This window comes from Argopecten irradians, chromosome 11 (genome assembly GCF_041381155.1).
Source record: "Argopecten irradians isolate NY chromosome 11, Ai_NY, whole genome shotgun sequence".
Lineage (NCBI taxonomy): Eukaryota > Metazoa > Mollusca > Bivalvia > Pectinida > Pectinidae > Argopecten > Argopecten irradians.
In genome coordinates this window covers 29,628,844-29,650,828 of record NC_091144.1, presented here as the reverse complement: position 1 = coordinate 29,650,828, position 21,985 = coordinate 29,628,844, and the positions used below count along the sequence as shown (strand labels likewise).

Sequence of the window (21,985 nt, the reverse complement as noted above, 5' to 3'; positions counted from 1 at the left end):
AGGGACAGACAGATTGTCTGTTGTAAAAATTACTGATTTTTTAACAACATGTATGAAAACTGATTGATAGAAGTGATATGGATACATAGTTAAGAAAAAAACATGATCAGTACACCAACCTTAATATATTTGATAAAGATATAGAGACAAACAATGCCTGTGCTCTTTACATAACAGAACTTTCCTGTTTGCGCAGGTTAGCCAGTTATCATTTAAATTAAACTGAAACAAAAAGCAGAAAAATAGATTTTGAAATGAAAATTACGAATATACATAATTGAAAAGGTAAACAAAAAAAAAATAAAATGATATAACCGTTATACCGTGCTAAAAAAAGGGGGGGGGGGGGGTGGGGGGGGGGGTGCTAAAAAAGGGGGGGGGGGATAAATAAGGGGGAAACACAATTTGAGCCAGGTTTGGGATATGCGTACGAGACGGTTTTGTCACCGCTCGAGGATTTCAAGCGTCCAATCTACCAAGTCTTACTTCCGGTTTGCCTTGGGTGTGACAGTTTTGTTATCAACTTTCGTTATCTGCTGTATGTAGTTGTCCATTGACGGTGAATACCATAGCTCCTACGAGAAGCTTAACTTGAGAAATTCCTTTCGGAAATGGGGGAGACTAAAAAGGGATTTGTTGGAGTAACGATATTCCTCAGTTTAGCAGCGATCGGATTAGTGGTAGGGGCTTTTGTCACAGAAAATTGGATATCGGCTTATGCACAGAAAACAAACAACACACTGACTAGAAATGCTACCGTCGGTACTGACGGCACGCTAAAATTCACTGGAAATATAACTTTTGGGTTATTTGCTGGAACAAGGTTGATGAATTATGGTGTCGGTGCAAGACGACAGTCAATTGAAGGTATGCAATAGTTGGTTTATTTGTGTTTCCTTGTCCACTGTGTGCACCTGAGTTTGACGTTCTGTCAATAATATATAGTAAAAATATATATAAATACCCCTATATACTAGTGTTTTTATATAGTATATAGGGGTATTTTTTTTTATATTTTTACTATATATTATTGACAGAACGTCAAACTCCTGTGCTGTGTGCACGTGTATCACTATCTTTGATGTTGCAGTGTCATTTATAGTCACATTCTGTATATATTTGTCCACTGTTATGTAACAGTCTATTGTGTTTGTGAAAGTGAAATTTACATGTGGTGGATTCACTCAAAAGCAAGACTTGCATGTACCCAGAGACACTGCATGATGAACATTATTAGTTTAAAACTTAGCATTTTAAAATAGATCAAGTTATTGTTACTTATCAGGTTTACCAATCTAGAAAAATATTTTAAATTAAAAAGTACATTTTATGCATCTAATGTTAGTTCATTATATATTCCCTCACCTCTAACAAATAGATTTATAATTATAATAATTGTGAAAAATTGATCAACATGCTTGCCAACTTTTCAAAATTCTCATGGGGAGAAAGTGTGTGAACGATATTTTCCAGTCGAAACACATGTCATGTGTGATACAAATTTAGCATTTAATTATCATGAATGAGTTTGTGTGTCTCTAATATAATGTACTAAATTGAGTATGTCAATATGAGATTAACAAATAATCATACAAGTACCCTGCTTTCGAATTCACATTATTCCCGGAAGACTATCAGTCAGATATCTTCTGTACGTTGTACAGATTTAAAGCTGCTGTACGTTATCACAGCTGCTAGTCAATTGAATTATACAATATTGGTATCGCCCAAAAACTACATATCTAGCTTTAGATACTCAAGTAAATTTGATCACACTGGCTGCACCCTATAAGCAGTCCTAGTTCCACAGTAATTTATTACCTGGTAGAGTTGATAGAATGACTCATTGTACACTGAGGATTGTTAAATTAGAAACCATCATTTATTAATAAATGCATGGACCATTCATTCCATTTAATTTACAAAAAATTACTTTTAAGTTTGCGGAAATCAACTGCAATTATATTGTGAAATTAAAAAAACAAAAACAAAACAAACTATGATGTACACATATCTAAATGAAATATCTCGGAAGTAAACAAAAATTGCATGGGAAAACTATTTCAAAATAGCAGAAAGTGTGTTATAGAATTGTTTTATCTGAAAAATTCTTAATAGATTTTGATTTAAAGATGCTCCACCGCCGACAAAGCATAAATGATATTCATCATTTGAACAATAATTGGTGTTTAATCATAATTGCATGTATATATATATGTCTAATTAACACAAAAATAATATAAAATAATTTATTTCGCAATTGGTGCATGCGCAATTAGTACTTCATTCCATATAGGATATAGTGCCGAGGAATTTTAAAAAAATACTTAATCGTCTGCTTCTATTTTTGATAGTGAAAAAGTACCATTCGCCAGCGGTGGAGCATGTTTAATTATTTTTCATGTTTTTAACTTTAAGTAAAATTAGATGCTCAAACTTTTCAATGGTGGTAATGGTGTAATGTAAGTTACTTTTGCAACTGAAGAAAAATACTAAATCGTCTGCTCCCGTTTTTGATAGTGAAAAAATACCATTTGTCAGCGATGGAGCATCTTTAAAGATGTCAGAAATTCTGTTCGAAAAGTGCTTGACTTTAATTTAGATTTCAAAGTTTAGGATTCTGTATAGCTACCTTCAGGGAGTGATGGTCTACTTTTACCTGGTGTATCATTTTAAGGTAAATTTATATTGTCTATATTTGTCTAAGCAATAAATTTTAAGTTAGTATGTATACACATTGTGTACTGACAGGTGCAGATCTAACGCTATCTTCTAAACTCCTCAGTATAGTGTACAATAATGGGGCTGTTGGGGGTATATTTCCTGATGTTAGTGATAGCATACCTAACTGTCTCTGAGGAAGGTTTTTGTAGCCACATCTACTATCAGTGACTCAAGTATTTCACACCAACAAGTTTACCACCGGACCTTATCGTGAATAGTTTACCAGGGAGTTTGCCGGAGTTTTCAGTAACCATACACACATCCCATGTTAAGTACATTTACTATGTGACAACTGTAGAAGGCTGCATCTTGTTGTCTGCTGCACTGAATTTCTCAAAATTGTGCATGTATTTATAGAAAATGAAAAAAACTTTTCGATAAGCCCTCTTAATGGAAAAAAAGTTTTAGAATACCACTGATTCTAAGTATAGTAAAACTTGCCTTTATAGATTAAACTATCCAAATAATAGGAAAAAGAAAAATCTTTACATCCAAGTCGTCTATATACATATACACAGTTATATTGTTTTGAAAGTGGCCATTTGGGAACCTCAAAAGGTGGTCGGTCAGGTTTTGTTCCAATACTTATTGTCAGGATGCAATAATGTCAGTGCAAATTGTATTACTTTGAAACATTTATATAATTATAAAAATGTGACAATTAAAGACCTGCAGTCATCAACTGCTAAATCTCAAATGTATAAAGTACTAGTGTGTGCCAAGGTGTTGTTGTAGGTCCATCACTTTCAAACCTTTTGGATTCAATGGCTTTTTGATCATAAAATAGCAAAAAAAAAAAAAAAAAAAATCAAAGTATGTATTATATCATTTGCTTTCTTCATCTCTTCAAAATCAGACCATCTATGTGTATTTCTACCTGTAACATTTACTAATTAATCTAATTAGGTTTTGATTTAGAATCCTCAGTGAAAAATCTCACTTTAATTTCTTTGATTTCTTGCTGGTCGTAACTTGTCTTGCACACCTGTATTTTTTTTTATTATTTTGCGGTGATATGATTATGATTGCCCTTGAAAATTACCTCAAACACACTTTTTTTTTGTGATTGATACATCATTTTCATAAATGATAAAAATCAATAAAATATGAATGCTATGAATGCTACATGAATATTCCAAATAAAAAAATATGCCATTTTTGGCAAAAGCAATTGAACAAAAATTAAACTGTTGTAGATAACATTATATGTTAATTGTTTAGATTGCAAATGCAAATGCCAATAAAAATCATTAGTTTAGATTGCAAAATATCAATTATATGAATTTTGTTTAAAAATCATTTATAAATTTTGTGTCAACATGGGAACTTTTAAAGGGTAGTATTGTTTATAGTGTATTTTTTGTTGATATTTGTTTTTTTTCTGTTTGTGTGTTGTTTTTGTTTAGTTTGCATGCCTGATTTTATTTTGGTTTTGTAACAGTTGTTTGTGATGGATCCTCGGGCTATTGTCTATTATACAACACAACATCAACACAGTCCAAAGAAAAACTACAGACGGTCATAGACAATTACAACAATGCTTCAGTCATCTTGGACAACACAGCAGGTCAATATTTCTTCTTTCTAAACATGACATTTATGTGTCTGCTAGCACAGAGGTAATAAATTCCTTTGCTTATGGCTTTAGACAGCTAGATAATAAATTGGAAGGTTTTCATCCAGCAGGATTTATTGATTATACAAGATTTTGTTTCATCAGTTTCATAATTTTATTGAATATTTTGGATGATGAATTACTTTTTATGAAAATTTACTACCATAAAAATATATTCGTACAGGTCAAACAAGAATTGATAACAATCAGTTTGTAAAAGATAAAAACATGCTTCGATCATTTTAAGCTCACCTGGTCAGAAGGACCAAGGTGAACATATGTGATATCGTGGCGTCCGTCCGTCAACAACCGATTTCTCCATAACCGCTGCGCGATCAGAATTTCAACAAAATTTGACTGGTAGCATCCTTATGGGTTACTGACTGAAAATTGTACAAACGATGGGGCTGACCCCACAGGGGTCAAAAGTGGTCAGCTTGGCTATTTCCATGTAAACAACTTTTTCTCTGAAACTAAGCATGGAGCACATGCACCCATAATGCAATGGTAGCATCCTTATAGGGTGGGGATTCAAAATTGTACAAATGATGGGGCTGACCCCCAGGGGGCTTGAGGGGCAGGGTCAAAAGGGATCAGTTCGGCTATATATATAAAAAAAATTCTTCTCTGAAACTAAGCATGGGATAGCACCCATAATGCAATGGTAGCATCCTTATAGGGTGGGGATTCAAATTAAAATTGCACAAATGATGGGGCTGACCCACCGGGGCCTGAGGGATGGGGTCAAAAGGGGTCAATTTGACTATTTCCATATAAATGACTTCTTCCATGAAACTAAGCATTGAGCACCCATAATGCAATGATAAAATCTTTATAGGGTGGGGATTCAAAATTGTACAAGTGATGGGACTGACCCCCGGGGCTTTTGGCATCATTATATAGTTAGGATTAAACAAATTGTGGGGTCAGTTTTGATGATTTTTCCAATTGAAAGAGTCTTAATGATAATTACTAAAAAAACATGTGTGATACAGGCCCTTTTGGCCTCTTGTTATATTTAATAAACATGTTGGTTATACCCCTTAAATCCAATATACCTGGTATAAGTATATGTTTCTTGTACATATATACTTTGTAGTTAGATGAATTTAAATTATTGATTTAAACGCTTAAATATAGCAAGTGCATGGATAACTCATATCTGAAGCAGTGTTCAATCTACGATTATTTTTCGTGGGTCCTTTTCAATGGTTTTTGTGAAAACAATGGGTCCCACAGTGTTATAGATACCCATTCCCAGAAATTTCATGGGTCCTTTTAAAATTCTGTGAGTCCAGGACTCGGGATGCGCACGTAGATTTATCACTGCTGAAGATATATTGAAGGATGTTTTTCTCACAATTGAGTCTACAATACATATACTTGAATGTATACCATGGTGATAAAGGTGAAATACCCCACCCCATCTTATCCTGTTAATATGACACCATAATTCATCATCGAGGACCATTCACCTCTGTCAGGATCCTATTCTACATGTTGTTAACCTCGGTGAATGGTATTATGATCGGTTATAAAAATCATCGCCAACATGTAACAGCTACTAGAGTAACAGGGTCTGTTAATTATAAACAACTTTAGTTTAGGTGAATATAAATGTGCATACCTGACAGTTGAGCCAACAAGCTATACATTTGAATTAAAGTATATGTTCAAATAATTGAAATAATTTAAAGATTTAGCCCCTTTATTAGGCTTTGTCATATCAGTCTGTAGAATATCAAAAACATCACTAAAATTTGGCTTGGTAAATATTTTCTCTACAAATACAACATATCTCATTCTAGCCAATTTAAGTTTGAAACTAGGGTAAGAAAATCTAGTATTAGAATTCTACCGAGAAAATCCTATCAATTTTATCAATAATAAATCTGGAGGCCAGTTCACTACATTATATACTGTATCCAGTTTATATTTATAAGCATCTATTGATTTACATGACTGTATAATGCAATGTTTCAATCATAAAATGGAAATAATTTAACCTAGGCTAAATAATAAAAAAGGCGTCCGGTTCAAATTCCAGCTATATAGCTAGAGCAAATAATAAAAAAACCACCCAGTTCATGATCAATGAATATAAATTGTGCATATCTTATTTGGGCCAATAAGCGCCCCTTTTCAAATACCTAGTAATTATAAGGGAAAAGGATTTTTAAAGTACTACCTCATTTGATCCAATATGCGCCCCATTATGAGGAACTGTTTCCAATTCTGTGGCATTTATATTGATATCTTGGTAAATACTGCTGTGATGTATATTGTTTAAAGAATTCATAGTGTTACTTGAAGTCATATATAACTGGTCAAAATGAATTACATGAATTACTGATATAGGGTCCATCAAGGTTTCTCTCCTGAGCTCTTATAAATGGTCAAGTGGTTAAGATTTAACATAACACAACAGTCTTGACTCGTAATTTGCAAAAATGTTTTTGGAAATTGCTTTATATCATCCCCCGCCCCCCCCACCCCCCCCCCCCACCCCCCCACCCTCCCCTCTATCCCATTCCTGTCTTCATCCTATCCCAGTCATCTACATGTGTTTCATATCAAGGCTGGGGGATTTTTTTTGTCTTATAAAAAAATCTTGTTATGATAATATGTTCTTGGCACTTAGTGTTAAATACAATATATCATTTATTATATTTAATTTTGTTCAAACTAACCGAAGGTTTCTCATAATGACATTTTACATCTGGCTAATAATTTATGATTCCAATTCATTACACATTATCCATGTCAAACAAGTTTGGAATTCTGATGTGTACATACCCTGTACATACTATTGGGTAATTACTGTGATCATGAAATTTGAAGCTTGATCGACTCACACTCTAACTGACTCCAAAATTCCCCTGCTGTTGAAAAGATTACAGAATTACTAAATATATTGACCAAAGCAAACACGACACCATTTACATACTCCACATGTGATTTTCAATCTGGAAATCAATAATTCTCTATAAGGAAGACTGATTGTAGATTAAGCTCAGAAAGGCGACGTCATATAAATAACACTGCTCAATAATGATTTACTAGGATGAAGAGTTAACAATATGGAGGTGTATATACACTTGGAAGGAGAAAAATAGGGGGTCTCCCAAACATGTATAAAGTCAGTTACAAAATGTAGTTGTCAAAGTCAGAGGGAGAGGTAGGTAGTTACAAAATGTAGTTGTCAAAGTCAGGGGGAGTGATGGGTATAGTTACAAAATGTAGTTGTCAAAGTCAGGGGGAGTGATGGGTAGTTACAAAATGTAGTTGTCAAAGTCAGGGGGAGTGATGGGTAGTTACAAAATGTAGTTGTCAAAGTCAGGGGGAGTGGTGGGTAGTTACAAAATGTAGTTGTCAAAGTCAGGAGGAGTGGTGGGTAGTTACAAAATGTAGTTGTCAAAGTCAGGGGGAGTGATGGGTAGTTACAAAATGTAGTTGTCAAAGTCAGGGGGAGTGGTGGGTAGTTACAAAATGTAGTTGTCAAAGTCAGGGGGAGTGGTGGGTAGTTACAAAATGTAGTTGTCAAAGTCAGGGGGAGTGGTGGGTAGTTTACAAAATGTAGTTGTCAAAGTCAGGGGAGTGGTGGGTAGTTACAAAATGTAGTTGTCAAAGTCAGGGGGAGTGGTGGGTAGTTACAAAATGTAGTTGTCAAAGTCAGAGGGAGTGGTGGGTAGTTACAAAATGTAGTTGTCAAAGTCAGGGGGAGTGGTGGGTAGTTACATAATGTAGTTGTCAAAGTCAGGAGGAGTGATGGGTAGTTACAAAATGTAGTTGTCAAAGTCAGGGGGAGTGATGGGTATAGTTACAAAATGTAGTTGTCAAAGTAAGGGGGAGTGATGGGTAGTTACAAAATGTAGTTGTCAAAGTCAGGGGAGTGGTGGGTAGTTACAAAAGGTAGTTGTCAAAGTCAGGGGAGTGATGGGTAGTTACAAAATGTAGTTGTCAAAGTCAGGGGGAGTGGTGGGTAGTTACTAAATGTAGTTGTCAAAGTCAGAGGGAGTGGTGGGTAGTTACAAAATGTAGTTGTCAAAATCAGGGGGAGTGGTGGGTAGTTACAAAATGTGGTTGTCAAAGTCAGGGGGAGTGGTGGGAACTGGTGGTAACAAAATGTAGTTGTCAAAGTCAGGGGGAGTGGTGGGTAGTTACAAAATGTAGTTGTCAAAGTCAGGGGGAGTGGTGGGTAGTTACAAAATGTAGTTGTCAAAGTCAGAGGGAGTGGTGGGTAGTTACAAAATGTAGTTGTCAAAGCCGGGGGAGTGGTGGGTAGTTACATAATGTAGTTGTCAAAGTCAGGAGGAGTGATGGGTATAGTTACAAAATGTAGTTGTCAAAGTCAGGGGGAGTGATGGGTAGTTACAAAATGTAGTTGTCAAAGTAAGGGGGAGTGATGGGTAGTTACAAAATGTAGTTGTCAATGTCAGGGGAGTGTGTGGGGTAGTTACAAAAGGTAGTTGTCAAAGTCAGGGGAGTGATGGGTAGTTACAAATGTACAAAATGTAGTTGTCAAAGTCAGGGGGAGTGGTGGGTAGTTACTAAATGTAGTTGTCAAAGTCAGGAGGAGTGGTGGGTAGTTACAAAATGTAGTTGTCAAAGTCAGGGGGAGTGATGGTAGTTACAAAATGTAGTTTTCAAAGTCAGCGGGAGTGGTGGGTAGTTACAAAATGTAGTTTTCAAAGTCAGGAGGAGTGATGGGTATAGTTACAAAATGTAGTTGTCAAAGTCAGGGGGAGTGATGGGTATAGTTACAAAATGTAGTTGTCAAAGTCAGGGGGAGTGGTGGGTAGTTACAAAATGTAGTTGTCAAAGTAAGGGGGAGTGATGGGTAGTTACAAAATGTAGTTTTCAAAGTCAGTGGGAGTGATGGGTAGTTACAAAATGTAGTTGTTAAAGTCAGGGGGATAGGTAGGTAGTTACAAAATGTAGTTGTCAAAGTCAGGGGGAGTGGTGGGAACTAGTGGTTACAAAATGTAGTTGTCAAAGTCAGGGAGAGTGATGGGTAGTTACAAAATGTAGTTGTCAAAGTCAGCGGGAGTGGTAGGTAGTTACAAAATGTAGTTGTCAAAGTCAGGCGGAGTGGTGGGTAGTTACAAAATGTAGTTGTCAAAGTCAGGGGGAGTGGTGGGTAGTTACAAAATGTAGTTGTCAAAGTCAGGGAGAGTGATGGGTAGTTACAAAATGTAGTTGTCAAAGTCAGGGGGAGTGGTAGGTAGTTACAAAATGTAGTTGTCAAAGTCAGGAGGAGTGGTGGGTAGTTACAAAATGGAGTTGTCAAAGTCAGGGGGAGTGGTGGGTAGTTACAAAATGTAGTTGTCAAAGTCAGAGGGAGTGGTGGGTAGTTACAAAAATGTAGTTGTCAAAATCAGGGGGAGAGGTGGGTAGTTACAAAATGTAGTTGTCAAAGTCAGGGGGAGTGGTGGGAAACTGGTGGTTACAAAATGTAGTTGTCAAAGTCAGGGGGAGTGGTGGGTAGTTACAAAATGTAGTTGCCAAAGTCAGGGGGAGTGGTGGGTAGTTACAAAATGTAGTTGTCAAAGTCAGAGGGAGTGGTGGGTAGTTACAAAATGTAGTTGTCAAAGTCAGGGGGAGTGGTGGGTAGTTACATAATGTAGTTGTCAAAGTCAGGGGGAGTGGTGGGTAGTTACAAAATATAGTTGTCAAAGTCAGGAGGAGTGATGGGTATAGTCACAAAATGTAGTTGTCAAAGTCAGGGGGAGTGGTGGGTAGTTACAAAAAGGTAGTTGTCAAAGTCAGGGGGAGTGATGGGTAGTTACAAAATGTAGTTGTCAAAGTAAGGGGGAGTGATGGTAGTTACAAAATGTAGTTGTCAAAGTCAGGAGGAGTGGTGGGTATTTACAAAATGTAGTTGTCAAAGTCAGGAGGAGTGATGGGTATAGTTACAAAATGTAGTTGTCAAAGTCAGGGAGGTGGTGGGTAGTTACAAAAGGTAGTTTCAAAGTCAGGGGGAATGGTGGGTAGTTACAAAATGTAGTTGTCAAAGTCAGGGGGAGTGATGGGTATAGTTAAAAAATGTAGTTGTCAAAGTCAGGGGAGTGGTTGGTAGTTACAAAAGGTAGTTGTCAAAGTCAGGGGAGTGGTGGGTAGTTACAAAAGTAGTTGTCAAAGTCAGGGGAGTGGTGGGTAGTTACAAAATGTAGTTGTCAAAGTCAGGGGGAGTGGTGGGTAGTTACAAAATGTAGTTGTCAAAGTCAGGAGGAGTGGTGGGTAGTTACAAAATGTAGTTGTCAAAGTCAGGGGGAGTGATGGGTATAGTTACAAAATGTAGTTTTCAAAGTCAGGGGAGTGGTGGGGGTTGAAGTTTCTGACTTACGTATTATCACAATAATTCCTCTGAAGTGATCTTGAAATTCATGTGGCCAGTTTGCAGGGTGTTGTCAATTTTAGGTTTAGGTCAATGGTTTTTCTTCAGATACTCCAGCTTTTATCCATCGCTTACCAATAAATCTGGCACATCCATAAATTACCCAGGGCTGTTAAACAAATAAAACCCTAGAATGGTTATTTAAAAAAAGGACAGGGATTGAGGGAGGTTGAAGGGGTGGGGAGTGGGCTGGGGGTGGGTAGAGACTGCGGGGGACAGTATACGTCACAATCACTACAATTCTTGGACCCTAGTGTCCTAACCCCTTTCCCAAAGTCCCAAAGTCCCAAAGTCAGATGATGTTTAATACCTCATGATCAGATAGAACAAATTATATTTGAAATAAAATTTGTTGAAATTGAAAAGATAGACCTGTCCTTAATATACTTAACTTGACTGAATATTTGGTACTGTCAGTAAATACATGTATACAGTACTTTCTCACCTATTAACACACACATATACATGTAAATTATTTATAATACATTTAACTACACTGTTACCCTACCTACTATAGTTTTACTGTAATTAGAGCGTGTAGAACCTACCATTGACTTTAATTTTTAATTGAAAAGGATCATTGATTCCTAATTAACGAAGAGTTAGATCTCTCAGCCACTGAAAGCCTTGATCAGTCTATAAAACAATAACAATAAACAGTACTAGGTGGGATGGTATTATCCTTCCTTTATTTATTTTTTGTTAATGACATTATTCAAAAATAGAAAAACAAATATTGTATGTCAACAGTCCCTACAGCTGCGTGGTTATCAGATATATAACATTACAACAGTTTGATCATATATCATTTACAGTATTTGACCCAATAAGTGCCCAGGGTGTTTAAAAAATGAAAATAAAAAAATGAAAAGGTGCCTTATAAGATGAAATTTTTGCAAAGCAAAGTGCAAACCTTATGTACAGTTTTGATAGTTTTGGTCTTTATTTATGTCCGGGCAATTGAAATTGAGGCCACAAAAGGGGGAGGGGCGCTTATGGGGACATGAGCGCTTATTGAATATCGAGTTCAGTTTTTTCAAGAACAAATACTGTATCTGAGAAATTGTATATTTTTTTCATTCATGCAAGTTCAAGTTCTTTAAACCATCTGGATTATCAGTTTAAACATACATACAACATGAAATAAAGGTGTGAAACAGAAGCAAACATAAACTTGTAACACTTTTTACCAAATTTAAAGTATCCTTTATGTATTTTCTATATTTGACCCTATTATTACTCACTAATTAAATTTGCTTACCTGAAGAATTACCTTGACCTTAATTAAGTCTTGATTAGTAGACTGAAAGTATAAATTAGATATTGTTTCTGAATTCTATTTATTTCTCTTACCATTTATTTTTTTGCTCAATACTTTGTGTAGTAATTTTGTTTGAGGTGTGAAGGTCCCAAAAAACACCCTTTCTATTTTCTCATTTTTTACGGGCCCTGCATGAGTACTTGTATTGTCTTCATCAATAATGTTAATGATATAAACGGCTCATATAGTCAGCGTTTTGTGACAATGAATTAAGTTGTATGTTAATATGATGGGCTGGTCATAGACAAATTGTAATATTCTATTTATAAATTTTTACTTTGATATTAACAACCTCATGTCACACATAAGTTGCTTTATGAAAACATATTGCATACTGTATTCACTCCACTAAACATCTAACATGCAGCTATAGTGTTATATAGCTCCACTGCCTGAAAGGTAAATTCAAATTTAGGTATGCTATATATAGCTAGTATTCTTAGAGCTATAACCCTTCCATATGCCTTTTGGCCACTTTTCTCATTTATAAAGAAACTTTTTGATTGATATTCTTGGGCCAACAACTTATTAATACCCATGCCCCACTAGCAGGCTCTACCAAACATATTGCTCTTCATTGAAGGTCATAGAGCGAGGTCGGTATACTAAATTCTTCTTCTAAAAATGTGGTTTTGATGATGGAGGCAACACAAATGAATGACTTTTTAAGTCTGGATGTTAGATTGTTACATTTTCGTTACAGTGAAGGAGGAGTTGTACGAGTTTGGTATGTTTCCCTATGGATTGTGGGTATCCACCATCGTGCTGTCGTCACTAGGAATGGCCTGGGGTCTGGTCTGCATCGGATTCTCCATCTTCAACATCGTAGGAAAACCCATAGAAACAATAACAGGCCCAATGGGCCTTTATCTTTGGAATTTTCTGGCATGTAAGTAATTGATTAATTCATTTATCACTGGAGCTGCAGTGGATAAAATGTTTGGTCACATTTACAGACTGTAATACCATTCACTCTTCACCTCACTCTGAGTCGTCAATTTGAGACTTGGATGAGACTGTTACTTGGTACTGACCATAGTTGGATGGTTTTTCTCGGGGTATTCAGGCTTTCCTGAAATGGCCCTGGCTGTTAATGCAGTGTAATATATAGAAAGTAAAATAGAAACAGTTTTGAGAGTTTTAGCTGTTGATGAAACATAAAACAATTTTACAGTAAATAAAAGCTTCTTCTTTGCTGCTATATGTCTTTCAAATGAGATGGGTAATTTTTGCAGATAATTATATTTTCCAGTTTTGGATATTTTTATACATGTACAGTCAAACCTGTCTATAAAGACCATCCAACAGTGAGAAAAAAGTCTTTATAGCAAAGCGATCATTTTACACAGGTCAGATTGATAATGTTATTTAGAACCCCAAGAAAGTGGTCTACAGTAATTAAGTGGTTGTTATACGGAGGTGGTCACTATTATGCAGGTTTCATTTTAACCTTCGCTGTTCATAAACCCTACAACTAAGTTTAACTTTATAAATTGTGACTAAGAACTACCAGTGTAACCCATGATTATAAAGGACATCAGAGCCTATATAAAGGACATGTCTTTATAGAGGACACCTGTATATAAAAAAACACCTGTTTATAAAGGCCAGACTAGTCAACACTATTTGGTGCAATTTACTATATATAATTGACCTCTATATAAATGACACCTGTCTATAAAGGACAACTGTATAAAGGACACCTGTCTATAAAGGACACCTGTCTATAAAGGTCATCTGTATAAAGGACACCTGTCTATAAAGGACACATGTATAAAGGACACCTGTCTGTAAAGGACACCTGTCTATAAAGGACATCTGTATAAAGGACACCTGTCTATAAAGAACACCTGTATAAAGGACACCTGTCTATAAAGGACAACTGTATAAAGGACACCTGTCTATAAAGGACAACTGTATAAAGGACACCTGTCTATAAAGGACATCTGTATAAAGGACACCTGTCTATAAAGGACACTTGTATAAAGGACACCTGTCTATAAAGGACACCTGTATAAAGGACACCTGTCTATAAAGGACACCTGTCTATAAAGGTCATCTGTATAAAGGACACCTGTCTATAAAGGACACATGTCTATAAAGGACACTTGTATAAAGGACACATGTCTATAAAGGACACCTGTATAAAGGACACCTGTCTATAAAGGACACTTGTATAAAGGACACATGTCTATAGACATCTCTGTACATATGGCCTGTCTATAATGGACAGATATAACGACCCCATTTGATACATTTCACTATATGATTAACTTCTGTATATAGAATACCTGTCCATAAAGGACATTTTACTTTATGTTCCTTGGGTAACCTTTATAGACAAGTTTGACTGTATATAAATGTTTTCCATGTTCCAGTTCTATTCTCCGTCCTTGGCATGGAGATGTATTTATTCCTGTATATAGAATACCTGTCTATAAAGGATATTTTACTATATGTCCCTTGGGTTACCTTTATAGACAAGTTTGACTGTATATAAATGTTTTCCTTGTTCAAGTACTATTCTCCGTCCTTGGCATGGAGATGTATTTATTCCTGTATATAGAATACCTGTCTATAAAGGATATTTTACTATATGTCCCCTTGGGTAACCTTTATAGACAAGTTTGACTGTATATAATTATATGTATATAAATGCTTTTCTGTTCCAGTTCTATTCTCCGTCCTTGGTATGGTGATGTATCTAGTCCTGTATTTCCAATACTACGCACACAATGTTCTACCTTTGGAAGACCGAATAGCTCAGTTCAGCACGGAGGACAACGCCAATCTGTCCTATTCCTTCTACTTACTTGTAGCGGCGACGGGACTCTACCTGATAAACATCGTCATACTCATGTTCTCAGGTGTCAGACTCAAGTGTGGTTTTACGCGGGAAGCCGACAAAGTCATGGACAACGGCATTATACTGTATTAAACTGTAAAGACTATGCCATACACATATTTTTGAACAAGTTCCATGATTCACACAATGTTGAGTATTTTTGGCATGAAAGTACGTATAGCGTTTAAGTTTAAACAAATAGGAAGCAAGGATTTTGTTTTGTGTAAGAAAATCATGCAACAATACTTTTGTCTTTGTATTGAAATGTTTTCATTTTAAACTTTTAAACGGTATGTAGACATGTATTGTCTGAACTCATTTTCCATGTGAAAATAGAAATAAAAAGTTGAATTTTGCTTTTCAGTTTGCTGATACGATTTTTTACCATATATAAAGCAAATTCAGGGAGAGGGCTGGTATATAGATAAAGCCTGCTGCCCAATCCCTCATTAATATAAAATCATAATGAATCTTTGATTTAAAAACAAAAATTAAATAGATGATAAAATAATAATTTGGATTTAAAAGAGTTGTTGCATGGTTTATAAGTGGATGAATGGTCAGAATTACATTATTTGATCACTATGTAAGTTTTATGAGGGTTGTGACAGAATTGATGTTATTTCTTTAGGTTGTGAGGGTTTATTGACCACTTTAAAGCTGGTCTGGAGGGATACATTTAAAACAAGTCATATAGGACCTTTTTAAGGCAATTTTTGTGACCATATCAGAGGAATGAATCTTGTTTGAATTCTATTATTAATAGGGACAGAAAAGATGCTTACTGTTGGATATAAATTCCAAAGGGTTAGAATTTGATGGAATGTTAACTTTTAAAAAAGTAAAGAGAGAATGACTTATGATGGCAACTTAAGAGTAAGATAAATAACTGCTTTGGTACTAAAGGAGATGTCAAGAGGGGCTGCAGTGGTTCAGATGTCCTAATATATTCTTAATTCCTTCACCTCTGTGTCGCAAGTTTGAATCCTATGTGGCGCAGTTGCTAGGGCCCAGTTTCTTTACTTTCGTTTACTTTAAGGAACCCCTTAAAAATTTTCCCACAGGAAAGCATTTCAAAAGTTAAGGAAACATCTAAGTTGAGGAGCCTTCCTTAAAATCTGTAATATTTTCCTATGGATAATTTTAAGTTAAGAAATGTTTGTGAAACTGAGCCCAGATACTGGCCACAGGTCAGTAAGTTTTCTCCGGGTACTACGGCTTTCCTCTTTTATTTACCTGGTACATCCATAAAGAATTATCCCTGGATGTTAAACCAAACCAAACAATAAAATGTACAGAAATACTTGGTACACATACTGATTATAACATTAATCTGTATTGGCATTTTACAGAGTTATCTCCCTTTGCCGGTAGGTATTGATTGAGACATCGTGTATTTGTGAGCGGAAGGTCATACTTTTTCTGAGAAAACAACGTCAATTGCGATCACGAAATAATGACGTCACAATGGATACCTTCCCGTAAGGGAGCTAACTCTGTAAAGACAGACTATTCCGTGATAGAGTCTACCTTAGCAGTTGTGTCAGAGAGTTAGGTATTACAGTCATAATAGTCTGCTAGTATAAAACCATCCATGGGTGATACATATCACTTAACATATTTTCGGGGTTTATTTTTTGTTGTAGAATTCAGTTTTTCAAATATCAATTGTATATGAAATTAAAATATGCCAAGTGACTTCCTGATGGGACAGTGAGATCAGTTTGGTGAAAACTTGTGTACTCAGCTCATAGAATATTTTTGGTTTTCACATTATTGGCTGAAATACAAGTCACATTATGTTCCATAACAAAACCAATTTTCATTTGAATCAGTTCATGAATAATGATTTACAGTAAGATGTTCAATCTTTACAAATATGTGATCAAGATCATAGACATTCCATATTTATGCATTCCAATATTGAATTAGCCTGATTTCCATTCTTATTTTTAACATGTTTATATCCATGTTCCGAATTTTAAATTAAGAAAGGTTTTGCTGTGAATCTTCAACGTTTTGAAAACGATTTTTGATTATTTGCTAAATTTACGAAAATTTTTCACAGAACTTGTATATCTGAAAAATCCTTATATAAAAATCCTAATGCTAGTCTTGCCTTGATTTTCAGTAATCAATATGTATGATTACAATTATAATTATACAACTTATGAGAATGATCATTTGTGTGTTTTATGATATTCAACATGTAGTTTTATGATTTCTTTTTCAATCAAAGCTATATTTATCTAGATCTAATGCAAAATGATGTGTTTAAATGTTATGGTTATGAAATCCTATGATTGCTATGGTTACTAAATTGTTAAAAATAATTCACTGTGAAGTGCTAGTAATTTTTTGTGTGAAAACTCCCAGGAATTTTTATCATCTTCAACTGTGTTGAAGGTCATTATGAAAAACTGATTTTGAAAAAAAATTATATTTTTGTTTTTCATGGAGCATTTGAATTTTTTGAGGAAATGTAAAATTTTGTGTGGAGTAACTTGCTTCTATGATTACTTGATAAAGGTTTAAAATACTTTCTTCTGTAAAATATTTTTCAATTGATGTTGAAACTGAATTACAGAGAAAACAGTGATATTGATTGATACTAATGGTTCAGTCAGCATGACTATCCTTAAAATGAAATCCAAATCCATCCAACGTCATGCTATATATAATCATGCCATTCATTGAAGAATAAATGAAATTTATTTTTCCGTTTTCCCATATTTTCTCTGAGGGCCTAATTATTGTATTGTGAAACTAAGAGTGAAATACCCCTCTTATTATGTTGTTATGGTACATGTATACATATGTATTCAACTGCATCGTTTGACTGCAAGTTAAATAATTGTTTTATTTGAAATGAATTGTTGATATATGCCAATTTGTTGCCGCGAGTTGGGAATATTTCTTGCCAGCTGGTTTTGGTGGGAATAATGCACATTTAGTTATTGTTAATGAAAGAGCACATATTTTTACATTGTTTTAGTATTTATCGATTCACAATCAATTTTTAGTTAAATTCACTGTTCAAATATTTTATACACAAAACATTACATGTATGTGTTAATTTGCACTTTTTAAAATTCATTTGCATAGATCATGCACAATTAGTATGAACTTCATATACCATGCATACAGATTATGTATTCAAGTATAATGAATGTACCCTTCACCAGTTCAATCAATGGATTTTTTCTTTTACTTTTGATGATCAGGATTGTGATATTGACATATGCCTCATGTTGCTATTGTAACGATCAAGATGATGAGCTGAAAATCTTATAAACATTTTCACATGTAGAATTTACATGGCATAAATCATGCTTAAAAGTTCGATATGAAATTCTAACTGGGAATGGACTATTGAATTGCTTTCGAAATTTATATTGCACATTCCAGGCCAAGGGAGATAACTCACAATATTATAGTAGGTAATTGTGATTGTTGTTTTACGTATTTTGAAAACATTCCCTTACTCATTGTAAGTTGAATAATTAAAAAAAAAAAATAATCGAATCTATCATGAGAAATTGATTCTTCGTAGGAAAAATAATGTTAAGAAGATATTGCTCACTTGCCATATTGAAAAGCTCTTCCCTAAAAAATATTTTTTCAAATACCATATATTTGCCATAATTAGTGCCCTCCCCTTTTGTGGAGAAGGAATCTAAGTTGTATAAACGCCCACATCCAAAGGATTAAGTGATGTTTTACAACATGTGATGCATCTAACATCAGCATTATATCCCATATTACATGAACGTGCGCGTCTTTTACATGTGAATCAATACATAATGTGTCTCTGATGTTAAAATTCACAGGCATGTTTACTGTAACCGATAATGTGTCATGAGTACAGAAAGAGTTAAAATATGGATGACTTTTTTCGTCCACAACTTTTTGTTCACTAACAAGCACCCCTCTTTGTTAAATTTTTAAAGCACCCTGGACGGTAATTACGGTGAATATGGTATACATATAACAATATGTACTTACTATCTTGCATGATAATGTAAAGTGTATGATGATTTTCTAGTCTGTTCTGAGGGCCTGTCTCACCCATGGTTATCTGAGATTATAAATCCATTCTATGAAAACTATCATTTTAAATTTGAAATGTTTTTTATTTTAAAAAGTATAACATTTAACACATATCAATTAACTTTTGTTTAGATGTAGGCTCTGGTAAGACTTATAAACTAATCCTAACTGTTAATTGGTGATTAGCATTTTATCATTGGAATTGTATATTTGTGTAACTAGTCGTATGCAAGTTGTATGGGGGACTATATAGACCTGCACAAATTTTAGTATTTTCCTACGGATTTTTTGTCTTTGAATTTACAAAATCCATAAAAAACAAAATTATTTTTTATCAGACATGATAATTTTGCATCCAAGAATGAAGTATTTACCCACTAGCTACTCCTTGATCAATCATAGGAAATCCATTTTTGTTTATGTAGGTACTGTACATATTTCTCTAAAGACGTTTAATTATATTAATACACGTATCTTAAGTCAGCTTACAAAGCTGTAAGTCTATTGATGTTAATTCCATTTTTTCCCTATTTGTTTGTAATTTCATTGTTCAGTTTTTCCCCAGAAAACATATCATGACTCGAAGTTAAACAAATGTACTAGAACCAAAATTATCTGGAAAAAAACTCTAGATCTGTCTAAAATTACTAATATTTAAGATGTTAAATATTAATTATTGCACTTTAGAAAATTGAATTTGATTGTCACCCTTCATATATTTAATTTTCTTCAGAGAATCTATGAAACAATTTATCCAAGATCTTATTCAAAATTGGCAGATTTGTATACTATACTGTTCATACTACAAAGAGCAAGAAAAATATCTATGAGGGTACAGCTTTCTTTTCTAGATTTCTGTACAGATACCGTTATTACCAAGATCTCTTTATAATATGAAGAATCATATGTACCAATTATTGATTTTTTTTAAATATTCATATCTGTAGGCAGATAGTTTTAGGTTGTCCAGTTGTATATAGACTATATTTTTATATGTAATGGTAGATTTGTGTTCATTCCAATGTATATATTGTATAGAAACAATTGTATATATTTATACACCTTGTATATGTTTTTAATTTTGACAATGTTTTTATAAGTGTACAATATCTTTAAACAGAGGTGCTTTAAGTGGATCCTGTAATGAAACGCAACAATTTTTCTTTTCTTTTCATTTTTGTGAAATGGTTGCGATTTGTGTGCAAACGTTGTGGCTACGCATCAAAATTCCTTTTTTGTACAAAATATATGTATTTGGTAATTGTTATATTTGCATGTGGTACACTGTACATCGACCTGAAATGCAACACATTTTGTGGATGTCAAATTGCAGTTTGTGCAAATGGTGATACATATTTAATTTAGATTCACATAACTTTTCACATTTTTCTCTTCATTTTTTACAACCAGTACTTTATCATGTCAGTTTATCACCAAGATAAAGTTTTAATTTTTGTTGTTAAATCAAATGTAATCCCAAAGTTAGAAATGCTATTCAAGAAAAAAAGAAAGAAAGAAAGAAAAAAAAAAAAAAAAACTGCATTGGCAATTTTTCTTATTTCTTTTATAGAAAATATGACTTACAAACAAACCAAAAATATCCTTAATTGATACATGGCAAAACAAAGAGATATTGAATGAAAATATCACCACTTATTACTCAAGCCTTCAATTTTTGGGTTGCATGTTCAAATCCAAAATGCTCACATCTAAATAACTATCTGTATTTTCTTTTAAAATTTTATGAAGGAAAAATAATTTTGCATTTTTCTGCTATAAAAGGATAATTTATTAATAAAAACAAATCATCAATTTTTAGTGATGAAAATCTGAGTAACTTCAGTTAGGTTTACTCATAGAGTGCTTGTTGAATATCTTTTATTTCTCCTTTATTATTTACAAATTTTTGTTTTAATGTTATATTCAGAGCAGTCAGTCACGCATGTACACTTGTATTAAAGATTACCTCAAATTTGGTTCACACTTTAACAAGTTCAAATGTAGTAGCTTTATATATTGTAGTGTTCTGTTACCCTCTTGTTAATCAAATCTAGTCTGTTGATTTTAATGGTTGATTTATTAAATTCATTTTTAATTTATTTGATTATAAAATATATAAAATTTGTTAGCATTGCATGTATATGTATAGTAGATGTAAAATGTTGGTTGTTTTATTCTTTTGATGCATACATAATCTGAAATGTCAACATACCGTATTCGACCCAATAAGCGCCCATGCCCCTAGAAGCGTCTCTTCGATTTCAATTGCCCAGGCATATATACAGATGAAAACTACACAAAACTGTATCGATTTGCAATAACTTCGTCTTATTACCACCTTTCATTTTATTCATTTTTTAAACGCCCTGAGCGCTATTTGGGTCGAACATGTATATAAAACAAAACATTCAGGATTGGATGTTCTCAAAGACATGAATAGTGTGCAGTTTGGACAAAATATTAATAATTGAACATTACTCTATAGGTATACACCAATCTTTACATCCTAAAATTCTTTTAATTGAGTAATCTAAACAAATGTCGACAATTTCATGTAGGGCCAACATCAGACAATCCCTTTTTATGTCAAACAATAAACAACTTAATTATGTCAGATATGACAAAATGATATAATTATAAATTTTTTTTTATTTATTGCAAATTGTGTAGCAGTACAGTTCAAATTTTTGTTTGAAATAATTAGTAGCTATGACAAAAAATGAGAATATTAACTATACGTTACTAGCACATTATGTTTCAATTTTTTTAGAATAATAAATGTTATTTATGTTGTCAAATTGTTGTAGCAGTACGCAAGTTTAATTTTTAGTTTTACATTAGACAGATTTTGCACATTTTCTTAAGCCATAAGGTATTGATAAAAGAACAAATAAGGTTATAAGTATTCATGATTTCATGATTTATGAGGTATTAAATACAAAATTATCTCTTTGGAAATTATCCGTTTGCATTTCTAATACCAGTTTTATATTGATAACATATGTAATAACCATAGAATATTTTTACTGTCAA

General features: G+C 33.9%; 1 protein-coding gene across 2 annotated transcripts; it reads left to right on the top strand.

Annotated features, from left to right (window-relative positions):
- The first annotated feature begins 487 nt into the window (after positions 1 to 487).
- Positions 488 to 21,112, top strand: LOC138335252 (clarin-2-like). Of its 2 annotated transcripts, XM_069284248.1 has the most exons (4): positions 488 to 867; positions 4,166 to 4,291; positions 12,761 to 12,946; positions 14,730 to 21,112. In XM_069284248.1, exons 1-4 carry the CDS (start codon positions 612 to 614, stop codon positions 14,993 to 14,995), a joined length of 834 nt encoding a protein of 277 aa, XP_069140349.1. In that variant the 5' UTR covers positions 488 to 611; the 3' UTR covers positions 14,996 to 21,112. The 2 variants fall into 2 exon arrangements, with proteins under 2 accessions (XP_069140349.1, XP_069140350.1); XM_069284249.1 differs by lacking the exon at positions 4,166 to 4,291.
- Positions 21,113 to 21,985: the final 873 nt, after the last annotated feature.